Source organism: Phoenix dactylifera, chromosome 2, assembly GCF_051530095.1.
Source record: "Phoenix dactylifera cultivar Ajwa chromosome 2, Ajwa_hap1_PhDact_Kaust_v1.1, whole genome shotgun sequence".
In the NCBI taxonomy this organism is placed as follows: domain Eukaryota; kingdom Viridiplantae; phylum Streptophyta; class Magnoliopsida; order Arecales; family Arecaceae; genus Phoenix; species Phoenix dactylifera.
The window spans coordinates 1,640,031-1,657,993 of NC_143191.1; the positions used below are offsets into that span (position 1 = coordinate 1,640,031).

General features: G+C 36.5%; 1 protein-coding gene and 1 long non-coding RNA gene across 9 annotated transcripts; one reads left to right on the top strand and one right to left on the bottom strand.

The window, feature by feature from the left end:
• The first annotated feature begins 1,529 nt into the window (after positions 1–1,529).
• On the top strand, positions 1,530–3,111 carry LOC113462659 (uncharacterized). Its single transcript, XR_015974880.1, has 2 exons — positions 1,530–1,772; positions 2,257–3,111. It is a non-coding gene; the product is annotated as an uncharacterized LOC113462659 (long non-coding RNA).
• Positions 3,112–6,124: 3,013 nt separating this feature from the next.
• On the bottom strand, positions 6,125–17,935 carry LOC103706081 (ankyrin repeat protein SKIP35-like). 8 transcript variants are annotated; one of them, XM_089928624.1, is made up of 6 exons: positions 15,382–15,462; positions 14,688–14,900; positions 14,443–14,562; positions 10,680–11,321; positions 9,863–10,292; positions 6,125–7,122 (listed from the first exon to the last, which is right to left on the bottom strand). In XM_089928624.1, exons 4-6 carry the CDS (start codon positions 11,174–11,176, stop codon positions 6,340–6,342), a joined length of 1,710 nt encoding a protein of 569 aa, XP_089784750.1. In that variant the 5' UTR covers positions 11,177–11,321; positions 14,443–14,562; positions 14,688–14,900; positions 15,382–15,462; the 3' UTR covers positions 6,125–6,339. The 8 variants fall into 8 exon arrangements, with proteins under 8 accessions (XP_089784750.1, XP_089784748.1, XP_089784752.1 ...); XM_089928622.1 differs by adding an exon at positions 11,943–12,012 and having other exon boundaries at positions 14,688–15,454; XM_089928626.1 differs by adding an exon at positions 11,943–12,017 and having other exon boundaries at positions 10,680–10,872; positions 14,688–15,454.
• Between the last annotated feature and the right edge of the window lie 28 nt (positions 17,936–17,963).

The window sequence follows — 17,963 nt, forward strand, 5'->3', positions numbered from 1 at the left end:
CCTGCAGCTTCCAGCTTCTAAACATCCATACATTATAGAAACTCTTTTAGTTTAATTCAAAGAACAAAGACGACTTTTCTCCTAAAAGAACAAAAGATTATGAAAAATTGAGATATGTCCTGTGAGTTATCATCAATATCATCATATTATAACTCAAAAAAACTACTCGAAAGATAATTTTTAAGTTCCTTAGTTCTGTATAAGTATCCAAATTTTTTTTGGCAAATAATTGATATGAGACTATTGATTTTTAGGTTTCTTTTGAATTATTTTTGCAATATTATTTACTCGATGCCACGTCCTTTATTTTTGCAAAATACCAAGAGGCCTAATATGGCAGAGCTATATTAGTTAAAGAATTTCTAGACTTGTTTTATTTAAAGACTATGGTTGATGCAATGTATCAGATAAGCCTCCCTGTACAGGTCAAAATAGGGAGCAAGTCACAATAGCGTCATGTGTCGGACCAAAAAGGAACAAAGGAGATGGGTTTGACCAAAAAAGGAAAGAAAAGTAAAGAAAATTAAGTGTGATGTCGTACCTTGCATTATAAATAGAAAACTTAATGGGAACATTGAAGCTACGCAAGGATCATGCAAATCACATGAAGCCATGCATTGTATCAGCAAGAGCATTGTGTTGATCAAATGTGAAAACCAATATACATATGAAACATGTGCCTCTTTTAACATGAGATCATTAAAAGATTTAATAACATTCTAAATAAACATGGGGAAATTCCAAAATTCTAGCCCCCGATACAAATCCAATGACGAAGCGCTAATCTAACACGCAAGAACATGTTCATCTATCACGTCCCATTTTGCATGCATCAATCCATGAGGGATAAATATTGCCAAATGCCAGCAATAGCATGTAAAAGATCCCCCAACTTCAGCTGTGACTATAAATTCCAAGAAGAAACATTTCTGGATATTTTTATTGGGATCCAATATTTAGAACTCATTAAAGACCGGTTTGCATGGGTGCCACCTTTTGCTTCGAAATATTCAGACTATAATTAGTGGCAGTGTGAGCTAAGCACGTGTTTAAAGAAGCTAATAGAGCTGCAAACTGAGTGGCACCGTATATGGTAAGTCACTATTTAGAGCACTCTGAGATTTATTATTTTTAAATTTTTTTAATATATTCCTGCTAAGATGATATGAATCATTTGTTTTAGAAAAAAAAAAAAATCATCCATCGAATAAAAAGAATAAGGAAAGCTCTTGCTGGAAGATAATTGTAAAAAACGCCAACCGTGATTTTTTTTGGGCAGGAGTAACTGGAACCTGACCCTGGTGAGGGGCAAAGGAGACAAAATATAAGGAGGCCAGGGGAGAAGAACCTTGAAACATCGAACTTATCAAGCTTGCCTTCTTCCAAAGAAAAGAAAATCTCCATGACTGCCCCCACTTGCGTTGAAGGCTATAGAATGCAGTGCATCTGCCCTCAAAATCTCGAGTGCTCCGCAGGCACCGACTCAGCACAGCCCAAATAAATATAGGGACAATAAACCAACCCCAACCAAATTATCAGCATCACAGGTCTTCTTTGATCTCTGATTCTTTAGAAGGGAGGCATTACGTTTAAACCACCCTTCTCCTCTCCACACCTCTTTTTTCCCTTATTCTTTGCTCTCCTACTCTCCTTAAAAAAAATAAACTAGAAAAAAGGGAGCCTCAGATATCACATGTGCTGATCTCACATGTCATTGTTCTCTGAAGTTTTGGGCTTTGGCTTGAATAGTGGCAAGAACAAATCCAACTGAGGTAATGCTTACTTTCTTGTTGTTTCTCTTAGTATAATGGTACGGTATCAGTTGGGTCTGAATCCAAATGGGCTTTGCAAGAAAGCTTTAATTCATGTCATAAAGGTCTGACACCAATGTTTTGTGTCTGCTCAGAAAGTCATGAGTCTTTTGTGTCATTTTGATCATGTGGTGAGTTGCTAAAAGCTAGAGGCTTAGAGAGAAGGACTGGATTTTTATATATAAAGGAGAAGAAAATTACAATGGAACTGCCTGCATGTTAACTTCTTCAGACTCCAAGAGCCCAGTTTGTGTTTTTTTTTTTTTAAAAAAAAAAAAACTTTTTGGTCTCTCCCTCCTCCTTGTCAAAAAAAGGCAATTTGATATATATATATATATATATATATATATATATATACCTTATTTTCCACACAATATATTGTTGAAAATTAAATCTTCAAGTTTCCTGGGTTGACGGGGATCCATATTCCATCCATTATCAACAGGTTGAAGGTTGAAGGTTGAAGGTTGAAGGTTGAAAGTTGAAAGTCTAATCTTCTCAACAGCAGTGGACGACCAGTTTCCTTGAGGACCTACTTTGCTTGCTTGTCTGCGGTAAGTTTCAGTTGGCCAAACCTTTGTCACAAAACAGCATCACTAGTTGGGGATACTGGGCCATTGAATTCAATAAATATATTTCGATCGCAAGCAACATAGAGGCAAAGAACAAACTCAAGTTTGCAAGAACCTCAAAGTCGCATGTCATAGGGGAATTTATAAGCTTGATGAACAGATCTCTTACCTTTTGAAAGATTGATAAGCCTTCACGTAGCTAGGGAGGGAATTTAAAGGAACTTTGTGGCCTTTGGATGCTGAGTGCCAACTTTTTCAGAAGCTTTCGTTAGTATTATACAAGGCTAATTGCAGCGGTGTAATGGAAAGCAGAGTAAACAGGACAACATTGGCCAATGTACCAAACTTGGAGTATAAGAGGTCTCAACCGCAGAGGAATAATGGGAAATCCTTTCCATCGAGCTATTTCAGCACAGAAAAATTTCTGGTACTGATCTGCCTCACAGCCTTAATGATACTTCTTCCGCTTATCCTGCCACCATTGCCTCCACCACCTTTCTTGTTACTACTGCTTCCTGTAGGCATACTAGTTGTGCTAATGGTCTTGGCTTTTATGCCATCCGACATGCAGAATATTGCCTCCTCTTACTTGTAAAGAGTTAGACAAATTTTCAGTTCACATGAGTAGAGTGCCCAATTTTATTTTTTTCCTTCTTTTCATGTTGATGCCTACTAATTACTTTCAGCTTTCTCAACAAAGTTTTGTCATCAATCCTTTTTATTGCAAACGGTTGTATGTATTAACTTATTTATAATTTTTGATGGTGGTCAGTCTTCAGAAATGAAGAGCATGATCGCTCTGTCACATTTCTGTGTTTCGGATGACTCCATGCTTCCATTGATGCTGCTAACCATGCAACCTCGCTCTGACTGATTTAACAAAGTAAAAATCCACAAGATCTTTAGCAATCTCTGGTAGTGGGATTTTTATCGATTACTTGACTTTATTTATTTAATTTTCTCATTTGCTCTGAATATCGTATGCGGGGAAAAAAGAGAATAGATGTTTCATTGGAACCAGTCTACCAGCTGTGAGGTAAACTAAAGAGAGAGCAGATAATTTAAACAGTGGAGATGAACTGAGTGAGCTGTAGACACAACTAATTAAAGTGCCTGTAGATCTTTACCCAAAAAAGAAAAGGTGCCTGTAGATTGAGACCATGTTCCTAATAGGTTGGAGCTTTTGAAGCGAACTTGTTTAAAATAAAAAATGGACATTCTTTGCCTTAGTGCGGTACATACTTTACATAATCTGAAGCGTAATGACTGGTTGATATGGGAACCCAGTTCACTGGACAAAATAGAAGCTTCAGTTGGAAGAGTGCGGAGACAGACAGAGTTCGAACTCAGAACTTCTATTCTGATATTATGTTAAAATCACCACTTTTTCTAAATATTTAAGTTGATAGGATGAGATAGATTTTATTTATATATTTTATATTTTTTATAGCTACTGTCATCGTCTCAAACATCTTTATTTCTCATATTTCTTATCAGTTTCGTTTCTTTGGTGAGTATGATCTCTGCTAGGGATCGGATTTCTCTTTTTTTTTATTGATGATTAAAAAATCGGGGTATATAGCTTCTATTTATAATGTTGAGGTCCATTTTTACACAATTTGGATCGGATTTCTCTTCCTAATTTTAATAGGGCTCTTCTTCCTAAAATAAACACTAATAGAAATATTATAGAAAAAGTTAAATTTTTTAAAAAGGTACATCTCGACTTCTACATCAACTTTGTCTGTTGTTATTTTTCTTAATTCTTCTTAGATAAAGAGCTACGCCTAGTTAAAGTCTTACCCAAAAAGGAAACTTTCAGTTTGATCGGTCTATTTCAGGTTGAAAATAATGAAATTTGGACTCTATCGCTAGGGATACTGTCTTTATAGGGCATGGTGACACATTGTGGATGTCGAAAAATTGCTCGAAAAAAAAGATCATTTTAATCGGACGTTTTATAATCAAGTTATGATATTTAGAAGTTTGGTTTGCGATCCAGCTTTCTGGAGCTGATCTCGCTCCTGGACCTTTTCCAACTCTGCTCGTAGTAGCCAAAGTAGTTCGCATCTAATATGAAGATTCTTGTCACGCATGTTCTTATTGGAGACGTCGGTCGTTTATGATTCAAAGGCTACCCACTCCTCTTCTGTTTCATTCAATACAGTCCCTCTTATAATGCTGCACTCATAGTCCATTATATGTCAAGTGAGATGGTTACTCTGCTCAAAATCAGAGGCTATTTCAAGGTGTTAATATGACCCATTAATACTCGAGTAATCTTGCTTTATGTCTCTCTAGTGAATTTCACGAGGCATCAAATGCTCTCTCTTAACAGCTTATGTTCTCCTGGATACCTCACCCACCACAAAATAAGTTGTGAACATCATTTTGGATGCTTCTTCTCGGGTGCTTTACTTTGCCCCCGTTCCATTGGCTGAGCTAAGAGCAGCATGGGAGAGCTTCATAGCAGCAACACAAACCCTAAGGTGGACTCTTTAAGAAATGATATCGTCAATGTATATGAAACAAGGTTATCCTACAAAAAAAGGTTTTATTTTTAAATGGATGCAATTGCCCTCCATGACAGCTTCAGTCGCCTCCATCACCATAGCTTAAGAAACAGGTGATTGATTTGCTTATCAGGATGGGAAGCGACTAGTGCTTCATGGAAGCAATTGGCCAAATAATTTTTCAGAAATCATAATTTGAAATATATTCTGCTATGCTTTCTCTCGCAGAAATCTTAGTAATTTTTCATGAGAAGACAGATTGGCAAGAAAAACAGTGGACAATAATTTCTTGTGTAAGAATGCCCATACCTCAGGTCGGTCCTTCATTAATTAAGGCCAAAATTGCTGACAGACAATTTCTCATTTGAGAAAGAGAGAAGCCCAAAATTCTTTAGAGAACCAGTACATGCCCAGCGAACCAACCACCTGTTCCTCAATTGCTCAGCCACTAGACAGCTAAGGGAGAAAATTCTTTAGACTTGAAACATTAATGGAATCCCAAAATTCCCTGTCAACTCTTTGGACAACTTGGAGTAGAAGGAAAATTCCATAATCTTGGAGACCAGGCTGGGATCACTTAATTATTGCTTTTTGCTGGGTTATCTGGAAAGAAAGAAATCATCAGATTTTCTTCCTGAAACACAGATCCCTTCTGTTATCCAACTTTTTGATGACTGGTTTCCTTCCAACTCTAGAACTGTCAATAGTTTATCTACTGTTGGAAATCCTCCAAAGGGTGTAATAACTTAAAAATGTAATATAGCTGTTTTGATTCATTCAATAAAACTCAGGTGGGTTATTCCCTTTTTTTCCTCCGAGAGAGTCTACAAGGAACAGTTCTAGCAAATAAAACAGAACAGCATTAGAGGAGACTCATGAACAGAACACCATTTATGATATTAAGACAAGGGAAGGAAAAAAAAATAACTGCATGATCATCAGAATTTCATTAAAGATGAAACTAGTAATTGTTAAAAACATAAGACCAACAAACGTATCATCCATTTTGGATCCCTTTGGTTTTGATGATCCAAGATAAATATAACCGAGGGATGATAATAACAAGCAAATTTTAACTAGCATATTGAAATGACAATAAGATATATTCAAAATGGATCACCCAGAAACAAGACAAAATCTGCCAAAGCTGATTCCGATCTATGTTCTCCAAGCAAGCTCCTAAATGGATTAACCACACATTCTTATGATATTATGATTATTAAGGCAATTTTCGGACAAAATGATTAATATGATTAAGAAAGAAAAACCACATAAGACTGTTTTGAACTGTCAGACATAGCACTGCCATTACAATAAACTTCAGACTAGATTAAGAAAAAACTCTTACAACTCTATCTTTAAATTGTCAAATAAAACCCTCAAGGAACTGTACCAAATCCATGAGATCAAAAGATAAATTTGAACCAAATGCTGTCCAGGGAATCAGAAACATGGCATGTGCTGCTGCAAGATCTCTAAAAGCTCTCTCTTCTCGCTCATTTCATCCACTGCCCAATTGCTAAGCCTCCTCGCCGCCACCATGAGCTCCCCCCTCAGCCTCTGAGGTAGCAATGACCCACTGGATGCCAAACACTCCCTGTACAATGGCAGGTATGCTATAACAATTACCAGTGGTGGCGGCAACTCTCTCAGACAAATCTCCGACTTGCCTCTCCTGAGAATCCTCATCAAGTTCACATAATGGACCTCTCCAGCTCTCATTCCCTCAACAAATGCCTCCGCGGACCAATGTTCAAGTAAAAAAACCTTCAGCTCAGGTGTGATGGCCTCCTCATTTGATGTTGCAAGTCTGTTGGCAAATGCATACGTTGCAATAGGGTCTCTGAGAAAATCAGAACTAAGAAGAAAGTTAACACCTTCGAAGGAGTCAGGCCTCTCCTCCCCCACAGACTTCAGGATCTCAAAGCTGAAAAGGTTGAGCATCTGTTGGGGGATGCATTGGAGGAGGTAGCTGATGATGGCAACTTGGTTGTTTGAAGTGGCAGCAGTGAGGGCATAACAGAGCTCCATCTCAGTACATCCTCGCTTGACAAACCACTGGACAACTGGCATGCAACCACTCCTGGCAGCTGTCATCAGGGGCCCGAAGAAGTACGTTGCATGCCCCTCTGTGACGAGACACTCCATGGTGTTGATGTGAGAGTATTCAGAGGCAGCAAAAAGGGCAAAATTGACATTCACATGCAAACCTCTAGCTTGAGCTATCTGTAACAGGAGTAAAGTCAGAAATAAGAATAATTTTCCCTTTTACCCTTTTTGGAGAGGACTCAAATTAAGATCATGAAATTACCGAAAAAAGTTATTTTCTGGATGTCATTGCTTTTGTTTGAAGTTACTCATGTCCAGTGAGTCAGCATTTGTTCATCTCATTGAGAGAACCGATAGTACCTTTAACTTGCTGTACGTGTGTGTTTGAGTGTGTTTGTGCATATACTAGAGCTGCAAAATCTGTGGTAGCTTTTTAAGGCGAGCATGCACACTGTTAATTATGATCTACAATGTCTAAACTTCCTAGAAAACAAAAATCACGTGTTTTGGATGTCTCTTAATTATTAGTCAAGGTGGATACAAAATGGACACTTTTCATGTTATATGATACCATATATTGATTTGATTATAATTTTAAAGTATCTAAATCAATCCAATTTTGAATTTGTGTTTCAAGATGTGTAGATCAAGATCAATGATTCAAATTATTAAACCATCAAAATTTAATGTAGCTTAGCTCGCTAATTAAGATACAACTGCCCATTTCATGTCTATTTGATACAAAGGCAAGAGACTTTCAAAACACTCAATATACGCATATATGTACATATTAGAGTAAGATTGGCATTCACTGGCTAAGCGAGGGAGATGAGAGGGGGCAACTACCTTCTGAACTTTAGCATTCCACCAAACATAACTTTGGACTGCTCCCATCATCAAGGACTCTGTTATAGGTGGAGAGATGCTTGCCCCCTATAATTAGGGAGAAAGGTTTCTCAATCATGGTATCAGACCTGTACAGGTACCATGTTGACACTCAGTACGCCCACATACTGAGTATTTGTTTGGTACTAGTATAGTATGGTTGCTCTATACGGGGCAATACACATGGGTACCCGCAAACCTTGTTAGGTAGTTCGTTATATGGAGAGAGTTCTTTTGTAGGTTGTCTCAAAAAATAACATATTGTTTGATGGTCAGCATAAGATCCCCCTGTAACTATTATTTGATATGTAAGAATGAGATTCCCTTCCTATTTTCATGGAATGTGCTAATACAAAGGTGTAAAGAATAAAATGGAAATATCACCAATGCAATGTATCCATGAAAGTTTAAATGGCTACATTTAACTAATGAAAAACTCTTGTTGTTTGATAAGATCCATGAACCAGGTCTTGATAAGAGAAAGAAGAGGCTAGCAGATAAGGAGTAGATCTTTTGGTAAAAGTTGAGTAAAGAAAACAAATTTTAGTAATAAAGAATACAAATGATGATAGTATTAGGGACTCCTACTCATGCCAATAGCAAATTATATTTTTCCTCCATTTTCCCTTAGCATTAGTAGGAGATTTTGAAAAAAGAACTTCCTTTAATCAAATTGAATTCTACCATTGCAACCTTTATTGAGTTTCACAATGCCGGCTAACCCTTTTCTATCCATCAGCATTGCTTATTGTTGACCATTTTTAACATAGCAGTAACCTTATTCAAACTAGTTGCAAAAATATAGTCCTATAAACCCTACCATAATATGAACATTTTCAGTCTACCATGCTTCATTTATAGAGGTCAGTTGCATTAGCCCATTTAAGCTTTCTCTTCCTCAAGACAAATATCATGATCTTACATTAAAAAATTAGTTTTCATAACCATGCAGTAAATCCCAAGGCAACATGATCTTAATAATCATTGTCCTCTCATCTCATCAAGTACCACCTTACACATCATTTGATGTTTTGTGTTCAGAACTCTAAAATAATCTGCTATCATCCTAACGACCTTATCCTACCTCCAAAATAGAATATCAAACATGCATTAGCAAAAATATGAGTTAGCCCAAGCCAAAAACATACCATCCTCACAAACATGTTTTGCCTCCCAAGGCCTGACCACAAACATAAACCTAGAATCAGATAGTAGGGAAAAGCTTTGCCTAGTTAACTGTGGAACCAAATGCTTTTTCAATAGGATTCCGATTGACTTCCTTGGAGAGACAACTGGATAATTGCTTCTGATACTTTGAAGTTCATGTTTGTGATGCTACATAGCTTTTTTATAGTTGTAGATTATTGCATTTTCGATGGTTTGATCATGAGTTTTCCCACTCTAAACTCGACTCCTTGTTATTTTCGTTTTCCCTTGTCTTGTAGTTTCAAGTTTGAACACCAACCATTTAGACATTCACTATCAGGGGAAGGATCTCAAATTGAAAGTAGGGACTCAACCAATGCTTGGGTGGGTTGTGGATGGTTTCCTTCCATTCTCATCACTAAATGGTTCCACAACCCAGTTAAAATCATTGCATTGCACTTGTTTGCCCCATTTTATCAATACCCTGTTTTCTTTTAAACAATAAGTGGTGACTTTTTCGAACCCCTGTAACCCCCCCCCCCCCCCCCCCCCCAAAGCTTAAAATTAGAGATGACATAAAATGATAAACAGAAGTGCTTGGCACTACCGAAGATATATGACCATCTAAGATAAGCACTTGCCAATTTTTCCCATGTTGTACTATCAATTAGGATAATTCTTTATAGCATGGATAACAACGAAAATTAGCACTGGTCTAAATAGTCATGTCCACTGCTTAGAAGCAAGCTGTGGTTTCAATATTATTCAAAATTTGACAAGAAATTTCAGCAATTATCTGCACGATTGTTACCATCCAACAAAAAGTAAAGGATAACAAGGGCTGCCATAGGTAAAATGCTTTTGTGCAAAAGTAGGATACCGTTACCTGCAATAAAATGCTTACAAGTTCTGTGCTCCCAAATCGAGCAGCTTTCATAAAGCATTGGTTGACAATTTCCACACTCCCCTCCACCAAGAAACCTAGTAACTCCAGTACTGCATCTCTTGCTACTCCAGATGACCAGCCATGGTTAACTGAGTTGGACAAGAGAGAGAGTGAAAAGCAGGCTGCATCAAAGGCCAGACCAAAGTTCTGTCCCATAATGTTTTCTCTAGCAATATTCAAAAAAGTCTTAAATGCTGACAATTGTAGCTGGGTTTCGAAGATTGATTGGATATCTTTGTCCCTATTTCCTTGATTGCGCCTATGGAATTCGATCAGATAAAATGCCCAAGAAATGAATTTTTCAAGATTGACACTCCACTTGGCCTTCATAGGCACAGCACCTTCATATGCTTGGAGGTGTTCTTTCACCCTATCGAAAATTAACAAGGAAGACAAATTGATTATCCATGAATATTAACCTCCATAGCTGTCATTATATAAATATCCCTTTGTAGCAAATTGAATACAACACTTCAAATTCAGTAACAAAAAATCAATTTTCCATTTCTACAGAGGAACCTGAATGAGTTCTCCACAAAATTAAATACATAATAAAGGACCCTTGATAACACATTTTATGGCACAAGTGCATGGAAATCAATGTGATGAGACTTCACAATCACAGGATATCATGAAACAGTTATCAATTCTTGATCTCTTCCAAGAATTAGAGTGAGTTATTTTACAAAATTAAATATAGAATACAGTGATTGCTTAAGATTATTTATGCAAGGGAATCAAAATAGTAAGATTTTACCTCTCAATCATGCCGGTTTTGGTATCTGAAAAGTTCATCATGCAATTTAGGGTAGCCAAAACGCACGATGCAAGAAAAGATGTCTGACAAGTCACCTTTGTGAAATCATGCGCTCCATTTGAGACGATCCTTTTTATCAACTGAGTAGCTTTAGCCAAATCTTGTTGAGTGTATAGAAACCAAATAGTACTTACTGCCATACAAAGCCCAATGTTACGGTATTGTAGATCAATTGACAAAATCAAGCTCTCAGCAAGATCCCAATCATGAGACTGCAATGCCCTTTGAAACCTCCCGTATACCCCCCCCAGCTTCCTACGCTTCCCTCTCTGAAATTCCTCATCATTCGAAGAATTGTCAAATTCCTCTGCCATGGGCGATTTCCTTGACAAAAGGCTTTTTCCCCAACGGGTGCAATTGATAGAACAACGATGGTCTTTGCTCAAGAATGATTTCCTCAAGAAAACTATATTTCTTTCCTCTCCTTTCTCTAGCATAAAAGATCGATAGTGTTATCTAAACCTCGGTGTCTCCGTCGGTATCACTTTCCAACTTTTTGAGCCAAGAACTGTTTGACGGTTTTCCTTCACCAGTTCATCGACCAACACATGCCCAACATCCATATCTCTGATGGCAGCAACCCTATAAACCACCACGTCCCGACAAAGTTCAAGCGATATGACCTAAGAAATATCTTGACTCTTCCATACAAGGAAGCATGATATCAATGCTATTAAAGAAGTAGATAAAATAAAATCTCTGCATTATTTTAAATTAAATGAAAGCAAATGGCAACCAAACAACCCTTGAAAATTCTAAGAGAAATTTATTTATGCCCCCTAGTTTAATTATCATTTATGTTCAGAACCTTTTAAGCAGAAATTTCATTCCCGACCCCTTGTTTTGTTGACCATTTTACTTCTACTTCTTAGGCCACCTAATAGTGTATATGGAACGGGTCATGTGTACAAAAAAGTTGATATGGCAAGAGTTGTTTTCTATGCTTCTGAAGCAATAAATTATGTCTCTATTTGTGCTAACCATAATATCCTTTTCCTAGGTTATCCTCCTTCGCCCATGCACTGCTATCCATCTAGAATAGAATAATTCCTTAAACCTTTGGACATCCTTTTAATCTCTCTCAATCTCCTTATAGCTTCCATGCACATCGCCTCCTCTAGTAGCTAGCTATAATTGGCCCCTCTGACAATGTCAATGGCCCACAAGCCAATGATCCCCTAAACCGCAAAATCTCTACCTCACCTTGTTCAACGCCCGCTATTGCCCCACTCGCGTGCTTTATTGCCTCCATGGCCGATCCTTTCCATGCTCCCTGTGCTTTACAAAATAAAAACATGGTTGATATAAGAACTTCATAAAAGTTGAATGACACACTCCCTATTTCCAAATTCAACCTAAATTAATATAACATATGTATATGTAAATGTGTGTGTATAATATATATCTTGAAAACTATATAAATGTGCCAATGTTTCTTCTGTGTGAAATGCTCATATTCGCAAAATATCCCTTTCCCAAAATGCTCTGTAGAATAGCTAGAGTTTGTCTCAAAGCATGCCTCCCACATTAATTACTCTTCTAGTCATAATATCCTTGTCTTTTAATCAACTTCCAACTCTCTAAATCCTGCAATCAACTCCCAAATCTCTCAACTATCTCTGTGACTCATTAATGAAAATGAATATTAACCTCAGATTCCATACGTGACTGCCATCATTTCTAGAATTGGTTCATATGCGGAAAGTATTCAATCTAGAGTTGGTATGTTAGACCCAATTGTACTCTTTCCATTGCATTTAATTGCAAGAGTTGGTGTTCTAATAGACAAAAGTGGCCAACTCTATTCTTAGTGCAAATCCTCTCCAAAGAACACTCCATTTCTTCCCTCACATGGAAATGCCAACTTGGTTGCGAAGAATTTGGACCTAGAAGAATTTTTCCTTACAAAATAGAGGGATTTCCATTGTCAAAGAACTCTGACTGTCTCATTGCTATGGAATCTTGCATGTTCCCTTCTCTGTCCACAGTAATACTTCCATCCTCTCACTATAGGATCAATTTATCAAGCTTACCACCAAAATCCTATCCTTTTTTTTCAAATATTGAATAAGCTATTTTTTCCAAGGAGCTATTAGTTGATGATGCATTAGAAAATTTTCCTTAATATTTTCTATTCATAAGATCTGAACACCAGATTCTCTTACTATTTTTAATATTAGGAAGATGTTGACGCATGCCATGCATGATTTTCTTTTTTCAAAAAAATAGCGGCTGGTCCTAATCGCATCGATCTTTTTTTACTATTGAGATTAGAAAGGACTATAATGTTTTTAAAAATACCCATCTCATAAGTAAAAAGATAAAGACAAGAATGTTCTTGTTATTTTTCTGACACTAGGAGGTGGGAATAGATAGTTTTCTGAAGAAATTAAATTACAGAGGTTTTAAGATTAGGCATTGCTCTTTCCTATACAATATTCTTACAATGGCGATGATATATCAACCAATGCATCAAGGTCTACTTGGTTCCAAAGGAATCAATCCTTACATTTCTCTTGGACATGTAAACCCCATGGACTACTAAGTTTGAAGAGATTCGCCTGCTCATGAATGTATGGTCTCTTCACAATAAGAAATCTCATTCATAAGCCTCAATAAAATTCAAGATATATGATAATATTAAATTTTAAAATTAAAAATTTAGCCGAGTAATGGTGGTTAGATGGCTGAGTTGTTGAGAGGTGAACTGCATGAGAAGCCAGGGATGCTAGCCTATAAAACGTGTTAATCCAATATGCTTGCACAAGAGTGCAGCTTTGGCCAAGTTTACCCAATCCTAATCCAACCAATTTGCAATTTAGGCTGAATTAAGTTGATATATAACTAACCTGGGTTATGCTCAATGTCAACCCAATGTAATTTTGGATCAACTTTAGGTTGATAAATTGGGTATTTGACTGCAATCCAAATTCCAATAGCATGTCAGTTTGTCCAATCCAATCAAAGACTAACTGATATTTTTTGCAAGGGTATCAACTCGAACAAACCTAAACTTTACCCATATTTTTACAATCAAGGCCTGCAAAGTAACCTATTTTCAACCTTGCTCAAGTGAACACAACCAAACTCATATAGTGTTTTAGTAGATAATATTGAAATTGCACTGTATTTAAGTTTGGGTGGTTTGTTGATCCTCAGGATGGACTAATTTTATGAATAAGCTTTTGTCTAGTATAAATATTGTTTTTTATATTCTATTGACATGATTTTTTTTTAAAGCAAAAATAGTGTTACTAATTCATGAATCATCAAAATTTTTCTAAAGTAGGCATGGGTGCATGTATGCATGCATGCTTAAAAGTCACTCTCCAATGCATGTTTCTCCAAAACCATAAATTCAAAAACCTGAAAGGAAGTAAAATATTAAACTTTTACACAAATATCTACATTCCAAGAGAAACTAGCTCGTATCCAGGTCGCTATTGATCATATAGTCAAAAAAGAGAATAGATTTAGAATGGCAATGCACAAAATATTCCTTGAACCAATTAGAATCAGAACAAAATATAAGAATTAAAACCTCAGCAAGCACTAAAGACCCAACATTTACACTAAACCACCAACAAGATAGCCCAAAAATTGCAATCTTGCCAAAACGCAACAAAAAATGAGGGAAAAGTTGAAGAATTAGCAATAGGGAAAGAAGAATCCAAACCCATCCTTCGAATAAGATGATACGTACAGAGTGTCGTAGTCTTCCCTCTTTTCCTTCAATCCCAAAGGTCCCACCCACTTCTTGGCGCCATGAGCATCTCTTTAACCCTCTACTTCCCGGCCCTCATTCAACTCCATGATGGGGATGCTGCAGGCGATGAGTGTGGCGGCAGGGTGCGGAAGGGAAGGAGGTGGTGAGGGAAGAGAAGAGAATAATTTAGAACAGAAAAAGAATTTAGGCTCCCTCTGCGAACGGTACAAGAGGTTTATTACCGCTAGAGTGGTATTTCATCGAACGCTTGGTGTCCTCTTGCTCATGCTTTCGGTCTCTCGAGCCGCTTCACGCTGCCCAGCACAAAGAGGTAGAACACCTCGACATCCAATCTCCATGGGGATCTCGAGACTCGCGGTGGGCCCGGGTGGCAGCGGAAGGGCCACGGTTACCGTTCGCATCGCCGCCCCTCTCCGTTCTTTCCGCGATGCTATCTGTTCCATTTGAAGGCGATGGATAGAGAAAAGATTGTGATCTTTTTTTTTGTTAAGAAAAGATTAGATTTTGGCAGTTTTATGAGAAACGGTTTAGTTCGATGGAATCAGTTCTTAGCATGGATATGCGAATGTTTTATCCTAAAAGATTCGATTGTTGGTGCTCCATTGATTTGTTTGAATTGTTGCTGTGAGTTGTCTTCTTGTGGTTCGGTTCCTATATACTTTTTGATAGCTCTCTACCTACTTGCCTCGCCGCTCCGCCGCCGCCGCTATCTGCCTATTCGCCATTACCATCAAAATGGAGAAAAAAACCATCTTTTTCCTCTAAGTTGAAATGGCCATTTCAACTAATTGACGGATCCAAATGAAATTTTTTTAAATTGGGAGGTGGGGTTGAAACAATAATTTTTCCTAGAAAACCTAGTGCTAGGACCTTATTGGTAATTATGTGCTGGAATATAGGTTAGTAAAGGCTTACCTTAAACGATCACAATGGTTCATGCAAACAATAGCAAGTAAAGAAAAAATCAATATGAGATAGTTCTATCCATATCGGGTGCATGCGTTAGAGCATTAAGAGGATCTTTTCCTAGTACGGAAGGACTGAAAATGATGCACCTTTAGTTGTATGCCCATAGTAAATGCTGGGTAGCCAAGTATGGAGGGGATAACTATTGAAAATATCTAAGTACTTAACCGAGACAATGATGGATTCTCGACCCCTATGGAGATGGAGAAATGTGGAGTGTACAATTTGCTTAAAAGTTTATTTTTTCTTCTTCGCTTTAACATACCCCAAGCTTGCTTCATTCGAGACATTTAACCCTATACCCTTTCTTATTGGTCCCATTTCTCTTTATTGTTTGAGATATATGACTAATATAAATGAGTTGGTTGGCCAAGCATGGATCCATAAAAAAATAAATGGATTTGATTATGGATTTTTACTTCTCAAACCAATTACTAACGAGTGAAGTATTGATTGAGGGTTTTCAATCCAACCCCGGTTCAATCTGATCCTTTGGCGCCTCTAAATTAGATATGGTCATTACCGGCTGAGAAAAGAAAATTGTTGACTAATAATGAAGATTGGTGTTATGGTCAAATAAACGAAGAAAAGTTTCTAACTTTTTTAATAGAAAAGCAATATTGAGAGAGTTTCTTAAAGCAATCTTAGATTTTTCTTCTCACAATGCAAGCAATTGTTCAAATGAATGCACCACGTTAAAAAAAACTAAAATAACAAAAAAGAGTTCAAGGAATTAGGGAATAAGAGGGATAGCATACATGGACTAGAAAATGAGTATTGAAGGTTTTGTTTATTTTTAAAAATTTTAATGAGATTCTAACGGATATGGATAAGAGATGGGTTTAGTTTTTTTAGATAAAATTGAGTCCAACTAGTTTAGGATGTTTAAGAGAGACGATATAGATGACTGATAGAGACAAATAATGAGGATGTTCATGACATAGATTAAAAATTTAAAAACTTGACTCCATTCAAAAGTTAGCCAAGTTGAGTCAATTTCGAAGACTCCGCATAGTATCCAATAAGTCTTAAACATCAAGACTTGATAATATATATGATATTTATATATGTGGACATGTAAAGCCTTAAACCTATAATTTATTATTAACATACAATTAATATATTAATTTAATAATTAAAATAAAAACTTAAGATATCCATGACTTTTTGACATGCTATCAAATACTATTGTATGTTGGGATTGAGTGCTAGAAGCGGATGGCCAACAAAACCCTCTCAACTCATAATAGAATTGGAAATAATAGGATTGTCGGGTGCGTGAAAAATTTGAGAATGATAGGGGTTTCATGTAGGAAAGGAATACAAGCCCCCAAATTATTTCAACTTATATTGTTATATTTTATAATAAAAATATGAAGAAACAACCTCCAATAACTTTTTTTAGTAAAAATCTAGAAAAGATAATATTAAAATAGACTGTGGTCAGCGTTAAAGACTCCATTGAGTCAACCAACTTGAACCAAGTTTCACATAACTTGATAGGTCAATTGAGTCAAGATTGATCCAAGATCGAAGTTTGGCACAAACCAAGTTTTCTATCAAGTCAACCGAAAAACTTATCATATCAAGTGGACATTCAAGTTGACTTGAAGTTCAAAACTACAATTCATGAAGAGGAGAACCAAGCATATTCTGGTCACGAAATTTGTAGCTAGAATCTAAAACTATATAATTTTCTCCTATTTAATAGTATAATATGGATATGTTTAAACCACAATGAAGTCAAAAGACTCAGAGTCGCAAGTTTAGACCAACAAATATTCAAGAATAAGAAACTTATCTAAATTTAAAAAAAAATTTAATTACTTGAAAAGTATAAATTATTGATAATCGTTGTAAAACAAGCAATCCAAAAAAAAGAAAAAGACATTACCCCTCACATGCAGCAACATAGTGCAACATTGCTCCACAGAGTTGTTAACAACATAAATTTTTTATTAGTGGTTCTCTTACTCCAATTTTTCAAAGTAAAATCTATCATCAAAGATTTTGATCATCTATAGATGCATTTCATATACCAAATACCTATTGTGCATGATATAAATGGAGGAGCTTTTATGTTGTCTAAAGCTGAAGAATATATTTTGCAAAACTATTAGTTCTAGATAATTAGACTGATTCGGCACCAACTTATGTTACGCCTACTTATATCATATCACTAAGACTCTTACCAAATACAAAACCAAAGCATATATCATCATTTCTATCTATCATTGCACAAACATCATACAATTTTTTTCTAGATAATTTATTAGATCTACCATGATTTATTCGAATACCAAACAATAATTCAAAGGACCATTGAGCTCTAGGGGGGAGACAAGAAATTATATACATTTCAAGAAAACATGAATAAGTTCGATAACACTAAGCTGAAAAAAAATGCCCCCCTTGCATTTTGTATGGAATTGCAAATATCTCTCTATATATCAAATTGCTGCAACATCAGCCTTACATTTTTGTACATTCCTGCAAGATGGTCCACCTCCTCCCATTTCGGATTAGGGCTC